At 35.2% G+C, this 10,390-nt stretch overlaps 1 protein-coding gene across 1 annotated transcript in view; it reads left to right on the forward strand.

The window, feature by feature from the left end:
- The window catches only part of CAPN2 (calpain 2), a 52,210-nt gene extending 42,103 nt beyond the window's left edge, over positions 1-10,107 (forward strand). Inside the window, exons 13-21 of the mRNA XM_015817017.1 lie at positions 1,687-1,723; positions 2,264-2,329; positions 2,502-2,559; positions 4,347-4,411; positions 6,289-6,357; positions 6,827-6,905; positions 7,351-7,467; positions 7,885-7,943; positions 9,340-10,107. Coding sequence (XP_015672503.1) covers positions 1,687-1,723; positions 2,264-2,329; positions 2,502-2,559; positions 4,347-4,411; positions 6,289-6,357; positions 6,827-6,905; positions 7,351-7,467; positions 7,885-7,943; positions 9,340-9,363 — 574 coding nt within the window. The 3' untranslated portion in view covers positions 9,364-10,107. The remainder of the gene's footprint in view (positions 1-1,686; positions 1,724-2,263; positions 2,330-2,501; positions 2,560-4,346; positions 4,412-6,288; positions 6,358-6,826; positions 6,906-7,350; positions 7,468-7,884; positions 7,944-9,339) is intronic.
- The last annotated feature ends 283 nt before the right edge of the window (positions 10,108-10,390 follow it).

Here is a 10,390-nt window from a genome sequence, read left to right on the forward strand (position 1 = left end):
AAAGTACTGTGAAATAAGGAAACAAAGGAGGGGATATTGTGAGCCATCCATTGGACAGCTGAAGGTCTATAGGGGAAGCTTAAAGGAAAGAGAACTATTCTCAGAACTGAGCCGTGGTCATGAAGCTAACAATGAGCCTATATATAACTTTACTTCTGTAGGGCTCAGATTTTTTAATAATTTCTTATAATATCCTGTTTTTATATTGGTTGTGAATTGGAAAGTAGGGGTAATATCACCAGAGATCTCAAATCCAAAACAATGACACTATAATTGCTGATGAAGAGAAGTGAGAAAAACAAAGTAAAAAAGCTGAACCAAGATCCCCTATATATTTGAAATAAACCATTGAAATATATATTTTTAAATGCTAAGTATTATTTTGCCCTTCCCCTTCATGAAAATCCCTGAGTGAGAGATACCACAGTAGTAAAATACCATAAGATTAATTAAAGGTCTGTTAAGAGACAAAGCAATTCATCCACAAGCAGCATCAGATACAGCTATGTTCAATATAATAGGCACTAAAGACTAGATATAAAAACTGGTGCCAAAATGCCAATGAAATGGGCACTTGATGCATTTCTGAAAGGAAGGCATTCCAAAATTAAAACACACCATCTTCTGCTATCATTTATTTCTTTAATAATAAGAAATGATGGACTGCCTTTCTGATTTTTAATAGTATTTGATATTTACCTGAAGCCTGGATCCCCATCAACATTCTCAATGCTCTCTGCTTCACCTAATTCTATTTAACATTATATATATATATTAGTATGTTTAGTATATTAGTATATATATATATTAGTATATATATATATTAGTATGTTTTATTTATTCTTTAGATTCAAAATTAAAGAAGCTACCGTACTTGAGACAAAATATTACCATTGAGTTTGATCTCTATTCCAATAATGTCATTGGTCTTGCAAAGATCCTAGAAGTAGCCAAACATCGGATGGCTATAATTCAGCGCCCTGAAAAAAAAGCAAAGATGGTAGAAAGCATCCTGGGAAGCTAGGGAGGAGGTATGAAGGTAGTTAACCTCACTAGTTCAACTTCTGGGACTTGGCATGCCCAGATTTGAGGGCATCTCTGGAATATACTTTCAAAATTCCAAATATATCTATCACTACCTCCACCCAAAATTTAGGGACACCCTTTCTCAGAGTGTATATATTAGCCTTTTGAAGTAGACCAAGCCAAGAAGTTTGAATGGAAGTGTACTTTGTTGAAAGGGGCAGAACATACAGAGTCTTGAAGGCCTGACTGTTGCACTTAACTTCTTTCTCTGGTCCCCAAGCTTAAGAGATGCTTTTGTTTTTGTAATCATTTCTGAATACTGTAGATTCTTCAAAGTCATCTGTGTACAAGTTCTTGTGTCCACTGAAAGCCACAAATCACATAGCTATGTATAAGAATATTTGTCCATCCATTTCTTTATTTTGTCATCTTTATTTTTTATATATAAAAAAACTGTTTTAGGATTTTTTTCGTGATTAGATAACTAAAAATGGCAATGTTACAGTATGTGCCTTTTCTGTGGATAGCTCTCAAAATACTTTTCCACAGATGGCTCAGTGCATGCATAGATTCACCCTGCCCCAGTTGTGTTCCTCTTCCTCTCTGAAAGTCAATCATAATCTTTTTTGTGTTAACTCATCTAACTATGTTTATTTGTAGAGTTATTGATGATGAAATTGAGGCCAATATTGAAGAGGTATGTTAGCTAATAGGAATACTTGTTTTGACTGCACTCAGGCTGCATAAGCCAGGATTCCCAATTGGTCATACTGGCTGGGAATTCTGAGAGTTGTCTTATGTCTCTTGTCTTGTCTACTTATACCGTATCTCAGTATATTTGGTATATCAGTATATCAGGTGGGATGGGCAGCTTTGTGAACATTTTGTGTTCACGTTTGTTGGACCTCTGAACACTGATCAAATGGCAGAAATGCTTGCTTCTGATAGAGTAGCCAAATGTTGATGGAATCAGGAGAAAGACCAAGTAGCACTCCATATTAGTCTGGCTTATAAAATCTAATTCTGAGTGTTACACTGTGAAAGCTGACTCATAAAACTTTCACCCTTCAAGAAGACATAAAAATAGCAATGTTAAAGAACAGGCATACTCAGAGGCAAAACAAAAGATATGCTAAATACATTTAAGGCATATTTTCTTTTTTATGAATAGCAAATTCTATAGCAGAAGCTTTACAAAATTTATTTCACTTACCTTGGCAATTCTTTTCTTTCCTAGAAAGAACTCACTGAAGATGAAATTGAACCCAATTTTAAGAAATTATTTAAGCAATTAGCTGGAAAGGTGAGTAAATGAATGTTCCATGGGGAAAAATACACAACTCTCTGGGCAATCTATGGCTGAAGTAAGATTATAAAATGCCACTGCAGAATATGGCTTGATAAAAACAATTAGTTTCAAAAACAATATTTAATATGTGTGTCCTTAATGCTATCTTTATCTCACCTTTTACCAGGATGCTGAGATCTCAGCCTTTGAACTGTGTAATATTCTGAAAAAAATCTTAGCAAAACGTAAGCATTTCTTTCTTCCCTTTCTTGCTTTAGCCTTGCCTGGCTGAGTGTTCTCCACAGAATCTGTACTGTAATTCCCATTAACTCCTGTATTATTGGACTGAAACCCCAGAATTCTGGGGGATGGATAAGCTGGAGAAAAAATAGTTTGAAAACATGCTATCAGTGGTTATGAATGAGTTCACAAGGCCAGAAACAGCTTCTACTTAGATGCTTAAGAGCAAAGGAGATCCAGAGCATCCCAAAATGTGAATATGGGCCTGATTAGATATCCAATTCCTATGCCCTTGGATCAATTCTGTACTGTGAGAGAAAAAAGAAGTCATTTTTGAGGATATTTTATTTTCATAGGAAACCAGCTAAATAAATTGGACAGGCTGTGCATGGTTTTCCCAGTAGAAATGTATGGCTGTGAGAGCTGGACCACAAGGAAGGCTAAGTGCCGAATAATTGATGCTTTCAAATTGTGGTGTTGGAGAGGACTCTTGAGAGTCCTTGGACTGCAAGGAGATCAAATCAGTCAATCCTAAGGAAATCAACCCTGACTTTTCTCTAGAAGGACATTTACTGAAGCTGAAGCTCAAATACTTTGGCCACCAAATAAGAAGAAAGGACTCATTGGAAAAGACCCAGATGAAAGCAAAAGGAGAAGGGGATGGCGGAGGATGAGATGGTTAGATAATGTCATCAACACAGTGGGCATGATTTTCGGCAGGGAGATAGCAGAGGATAGAGGGGCCTGGCATGCTATGGTCCATGGGGTCACTAAAAGTTGGACACAACTTTGCTATTGAAAAACAATGCATTTTAACCCATGTTTGACCCTTCTGAATAAACTCAACATTTATTTGTACATTTCTTGAAGTACTAAAGCATCTCCAAAGTTCTGCACTTCCATGGGATTTGATTCAGTAAATCAAAACACTTACAGTATTTCTTTTCCCTTTTGATTTTAATACTGGATGAACTGTCAAATTTACCATGTTATTTGAGCCTCATATGTCTGAATTTGTTGGTACAGCTTTATACAGAAGTAGTTATAGCTGATTCTGCCCTTTTTGCTGAGTATGTGACTTTTTTGGCTCATTGTCATAATTCTAAGAACTGAAAATCAGAAATGAGACTTCTTAGGGTTACCATATCTAAGAAGCAAAACAATGTGGATAATCTTTAAATACAAGAATAGAGTGAAAGATATCTCCGTTTTTTTGCTGCCATCTTGTCATTGTCCATTTTTTTGCAGGCCAGATAATAGTAGATTTTAGAATTTCTCAGTCATATTAATGATTGTGAAGTACTTCTTACAAGAAGATCATCTAACACTTTATTGTTATTTCATTGTAGGCAAAAGCTCTTTTTTCAGACATTTTAAGTGATATTGTTAAAACATTCTCTTGGTGTGGCAACTTTATTTATTTTTTTCTTTGCTATTAATTGAATTGTATATTCAATCTAAGCCAGTTTCATCACATGTAGAAAAAAGCAACATAAATAAAGCCCATCCATTAAACTTTATGAAAGAAAACCTTTAAAATTTTTGCAAGCAAAGGAGATGACTTTGGGCTTGAAAAAGCCGTATTCTTTAATGGCTGTTAATTTATTAGTGCAATAAAAGACCAAGAGAACCTGCAGTGTGGGCAAGGGAGGGAAGCTATCAGTGCTTAAAATTAGCTTTTTAAAAAGTGAAATAGAGCTAGATGAATAGAATAATTGCAAGAGTAGCAAAAGATTTTAAAGGCTTAGTAAAAGATTTCTATGTGTAACAAATTTGCTGTTTTTCTTTGCAGGTCAAGATATTAAATCTGATGGCTTTAGTATGGAAACTTGCAAAATTATGGTTGATCTATTAGATGTATCCTTCAGTGTATGTTGTATATTTTCTGTTTAAGGCTCTAGTAGGGAAAAGTGGGGGCAGCAGAATTATGGATGGTCATTAAAACAGAATGAGGAAGATGAACTTGGTAAGAAAATGGTCAAATGTTTATAGTGTGCTTTTTGAGTGTTCTAGTTAATGAAATCCTTCTCATAGTTAATTTCTTCTGTATTTAATAGATGTATGCTGCAACTCATCCCTTGGGTAAATGGACGGAAACATGCTGATCGTAGTTTCTTTATTTTACCAGATAATGTTTGTCTGAGGAAGGCAGGATATTCCATGTTGCAGGATATTCCATGTTGAACTGCCAAGATTCCGTTCAGATTGTGGTGGGATTTAAATGTAATAAATATTTAAATTGAATGGTGACATTTCTGTAGCTAGCATGTGCATTAAAAATATGTTTGGTAGCAACGATAGAAGATCTTAGGCTACCAAATAAACCAAATGGTAGTGCTAAGCTATATGTAACATGAGTATGATCCTCGTTCCTTCTTTGTATATTCATAAACAAAGAAGGATGCAGCTAGTTATTATACCTCTGCCTTTATTCACAGGTGCAAAGAATATTTTTGCCTATACCACATATAAAGCTTAAATCAGGCAAACCCTACCTGAAATATTGTCACTAGTTGGCAGTAACAAAATATAGAAAATGGTAACATGCCACCATCTGCTAGTGGACTGGACTTTAGAAGCTCAAATTTGGCATGCCTAATAAAATCAAGGTTCTTTCTGGAGTTCCACACACCCCATCCTGCAGAGTTTCTGTGCTATAATTCTACCTCAGCTACCCAAGATCTTCTGCCTCTAATGCAGAATGTCACTTGCTTCGTGACGTGTTTGGAACATCTTCCTGAAACAAATGTATAAGCCTTTTTAACTCCCAGGCTTATATATCAAGTTAGGAAAAGCTGACTTAATTTTTCTTTTCTAAGCATAAATTCATACGGCTCCTTTTTTTTTTTTGCATTCTTACTCTACTATAATTGTATTTTCCCTCCTTGTCCTTCTCCAATATCAAATGTTAGATTAATGTTCCTTGAAGAAAGATTTTTTTTAACCATTGTCATTTTGTAACAGAGTATGAATATACGGTATATGGTATTAGATAAACATGCAATGAAACAATAATATAAGACAAAACAGATCAACTACTACATTATATAGGTAGTCTATGACTTACAACTGATTGCTTAACAATTGTTTGAAGTTACAATGGATCTGCCCAGAGCTACTTAGAAAACTCTGTTTTCAGACTTATAACAATTGCCCCCACCCCAGCCATACGATTGCATTTTGGGCCCTTGGCAGTTAGGTCCCCAGCAAACGTCCATTTGCAGCCTCTCATAGTAATATGACTGTAATTTACAATTTTTGCTGGTTTCTAGCATTTACTTCTAGTTTCTGGTAAAAAAAAATGCTAGTTGGGGAAAATGGATTTGCTTAATGACCATCATAAAAAAAGAATTGTAACTTCGAATCTGATGTCTTGATGCAAAAATAAAAATACAAAAATACCAATGCATAAATACAAAGAACACCCCAACTATGGCTGCACATTTGATACATCCATATCCACTTTGTACCCTCCACTCCTACCTCCTCCAAAGATGCCCACCCATCAAATATAGAAAGTAACAAAATGGTTACATATAAAGAACATGTGTCTATCACATGCCTAAGAATAGGTTTCTTTCTACAAAAGTAGCAAGTGTTTAGTAGAATTAGTAGGAACTAAGATTCTACCCTGTAGACTGATGTGGGAGAAATGTAGCCAAAGAAAACTCCTACAGTGAAAGAAATTTGGATTTTTTTTTCTGTTTAAATTGGAAGTTTCTTTAACCAAGCAGACTGATGGAAGTGGTAAGCTAGGACTGAAAGAATTCCACATACTTTGGACAAAGATTCAGAAATACCAGGTAAAAGTGACCTTTAAATAAATTAATGTGGGTAATTTTGATTGTTTAAAATATACTCTAGCAACTTGGATTGTGTAGGTTGGATGGGTTTCCTGGTACCAAGTATCATTGATACCAAGCAAGATACATTGTTGCTCTGAATGCATGAAACTTAAGTAGCCTTGGCTTTTATAGTAGAAAGTGCAACTTGTTCATTTGTTCTTGCTTGCTGGGGAATTCTGGGAGTTGAAGTCCACACATTTTCAAGCTGCCAGGGTTGAGAAATACTGACTTAAATATTATTCCATTAAACTTATAGGGCCCAAGATTAATTTTCCAGAAGAAAAAGAACACTTATTTTATCAAGGGAAGAAACGTGCATGAATAATGAGGAAATAAAAGGGACTGTATATATATATATGCTTTCTTTTCCTTCAGATAATTCAGTATTTTTAATAGAAAAAAATGTCCTTTTTTCTACATTCTGTAGCAAATTTATCGGGATATGGATGTAGATCGTTCTGGCACCATGAACTCCTATGAGATGCGGAAAGCCTTGGAGCAAGCAGGTACTTTTCGATCAAAAGTAGAGATCACCAAAGACATTGTAATGATTAAGGCCCAATACATATAGCTTCCCTCATCGTAGCCGCTTCCAGATGTGGTCCTGAAAAGTTGCAATACCCCATAGTTACCTTCCCCAACTGGATGTCCTTCAGATTGTTCTTTTATCACCTCCACACCTCCCACTATGCCAGTGGTTGCCCTTTCTAAGAATGACAGGAAGCATAAACCACGCAGTTGGAGGACACCTAGTTGGATAAGGCTGGAAAAACCAATTCCAACACTTGGGTAAGGTTTGTAGCAATATCCAAGCTTCTGCTTATGTGATCAGAATGTTTACCTTAGTATATTAAAACAATTTAAAGCATTTTTACAGCAGCTCCTTCTTGCTTTGTATTCAGCTGCACCAAGGGTGTATCTGTAGCAATTAGAATTTTACTTGTATTTCAGGATTTAAGTTGGATTGCCAATTGCATCAAGTCATTGTGGCCCGTTTTGCTGATGAGCAGCTGATCATTGATTTTGATAATTTTGTTAGGTGCTTGATTCGACTGGAGACTTTGTTCAGTGAGTATCTTTAATTTAGGCTGGTGATCTTAAACTAATGCTTTTGTTTAGTTTTTAACTTTACTGAGTTCCAGATAGGCAATATGAACTGTTTCCTCCTATCAAGATTTGTAGCAATAAAGTACATATGTGGATTATGCACAATTCTTAAAATATAAAGGACACTTAGTGAAAATAAACAAACTGATCTTCTAGCTTTAACTAACAGATTGTAATTATTTACAAAATGAAACAATGCTTTACATCCCCATAATTACACATCTTAGATTAATTACAGACTTTTAGGGGCAGGTCTAATAGCTAAGAGTGGTAATTTTCTTGTTTCGCTTGATGAAATAGTTTTTGATCCATTTTTTCTTTCCTGGGAGAAACTGATGAACTTTATTAATTCAAACTCATTTTTTTATCCCCTTGCAGAGATATTTAAGAAACTGGATACTGAGAAAACAGGAACAGTACAGATGAATCTTGGCACTGTAAGTTAGCAAGCCTGTCAAGATCTAATGGAACAAAGTCACTTTGGAGGAAAAGCTCCTTTTTGTGTTTGCTAGTTTAAAACAATCTTGAGTATACATATTCTGTTTATATATCAGGCACTGGAAATCTTCTATTAACTAAATATCTAGTTCATAGATGTGCAATGTTTCTTTATGTGCTCATTAAAGTTGTTAGGGACGGGAAAAAGACAAGAGTAGGAAATTTTGCAAAACACTAAGATAGCAGTTTCCATGCAGCTGTGGCTGACATATGACAGGCTATGCCTCAGGAGAGCAGGCTGCCATAATTAAGCCTTGAAACCCGGAGAAACTCATAAAAGCTCATGTTTTTTCTGTGCTTGCCTAGACAGATTCCATAAACAGATAATGCTTACAGGTTTTAAGTGATGAAACAGTAATAGACAACTCATTGTGTGAATTAAAATAATTCTGGACTACACTGCATCCTCTATAAGTCAAACTTGTTCACTAATATTTCACATATTTTTCTTCTTGATAAAAAACAATGCTTTGGCAGATGTAGAAACCACTCGGCCCCTCTGCATCCCTAAACACAGAAGCATGAATTTGTTTTTGTGACTGCTATTTAAGCACAGTCTTGTTCATAAATGCACCAGAGACAATGCAGCAATTCAGCAGATTCAGAGAGGGAACGACACTATTAGATAGCATGGATGTATCTTGTGTATTCTTAATTTAACTTGAAAATATGCATAACCCAATACATACCATTACCCTGAACATCACAAATCTCTTAAAATGCTGTAATTCATTATGTTGTATCAAGAAATATATCCTACTTGAACACAAAGGAGTAGATGACAAAGAATGAAGCAGATATTATCAGCTCAAGAGCAACTTAATTGTGCAGCTATTAGCTGCATTCCTCAAACATTTTGTACTATAAAGTTACCGCTCTGTCAAAAAAACGTACACAGGCTCCCTCCTGAGCCATGTTTAGAGTTTTATAGATTAAGAAACTAACACTTCCCCTAGCAAGGGGAAGCAACTTGGCATCCTCTATAATGTTTAAAGCTTCAACCCCATCAGTCCTTCTAGTCTAGCCAGTCAGAAAGCATTATGAGAGATTGCTAACCTGTGGTATAAAATTAACAATCTGCAAAATATCAGCATTTGTAAGTATACGAGGAATTCATATGTAGGATTGGGTTTTTTTTATGAAATGTAGAGATTTTCTGACTGCTAGTCAAATTTGTCTAGAATTTGTAAGAGTGTCAGGTTTGCTTTGTGACTCAAGCATTTTTCTACAGAGACTTTTAGTTTTGAAAAAAATATAATTCAGATAAATTTGTATCTAAATTGCCATAGTTTTGTTTAAGGTTGCTTATAGCACGTTTTTCCTTCTCTTCCACAGTGGTTGTGCTTTACTACCATATGAAAAAGCAGTGTGCCAAATGGCGAAAAGTTCTCTTGGGAATCAACTTGGAACATTTTTAAAAAGGGCTTATTATACATCTTGTACTTATGGTGAAGCTGCTAAAGAAGAGAGTACTAAAAAAAAAACAAAGCAACTGCCAAACAATCTCAATATATTAGCTGTAACTGTTTACGTAATACTATAATATTTGCTTAAACTCTTCCAGGTTTGCCATAAGGTAAATTTCCGGGAGTTGTCATTCTATTATTTCTAAGAATATTGGGAATGGCTGCATTTTCTATTAGAAATTAGCTTCGTATTACAGATTATTTTAACCATCTGAAATCTGATTCATCAATAAAGAATGCTTTTGCCATTCAGATAAAAGCTAGTCAGTTCATAATGCTATCAGGTCAGATTACCTTTTCTCTCTCCTTTTACTGTTCAAATAAATTCCATGTTTTGAGCTTTTTCAGGAAAAGGGTTTTTTTAAAAATAAAATAAAATCTAGCAGTGTAACTTGAATATAAGTTAGAAAGGTTGCAATCATCGTAGAACAAATCTACAGTAAAACTTAGCAAATGCTTATTTGCAATGCAGCAAATCTCATAAAATCTGTTTCACTTATTTGCATTGTAATGATAGTTTTCACTAATTACTTAACAATACCAGCAGTTTCTAATTTTTTTTTTTAATGATTTTTAGTCTATCACTTGAGCCAGTGATATTTTTAACCAGTAAAATGGAATAAATTGCTTGGAATTATGAAGTGTCAACATTTATTTGCTATTGCGTTATCCTGCCTCTACAGTATAGGTAGTCCTCAGTTAATGACAATAATTGGGACTGGAATTTCCATTGTTAAGCAACATGGTTGTAAACGGTGACTTAGCACCAGCAATTCCTATTGATATTGTTAACTGAATTCCACCAGCCATTAGGAGGAGAATTGCCTGACCCAAGTCATGCCCAGCTTGGTGTCTCTCCCAGCCCTGAGTTTTGGTAAGGCAAGGGACTGCTTCCTCTTGAACTCCCCACCACCACCATC

Source organism: Protobothrops mucrosquamatus, unplaced genomic scaffold, assembly GCF_001527695.2.
Source record: "Protobothrops mucrosquamatus isolate PMUCROS unplaced genomic scaffold, P.Mucros_1.0 scaffold_3, whole genome shotgun sequence".
Taxonomy (NCBI): domain Eukaryota; kingdom Metazoa; phylum Chordata; class Lepidosauria; order Squamata; family Viperidae; genus Protobothrops; species Protobothrops mucrosquamatus.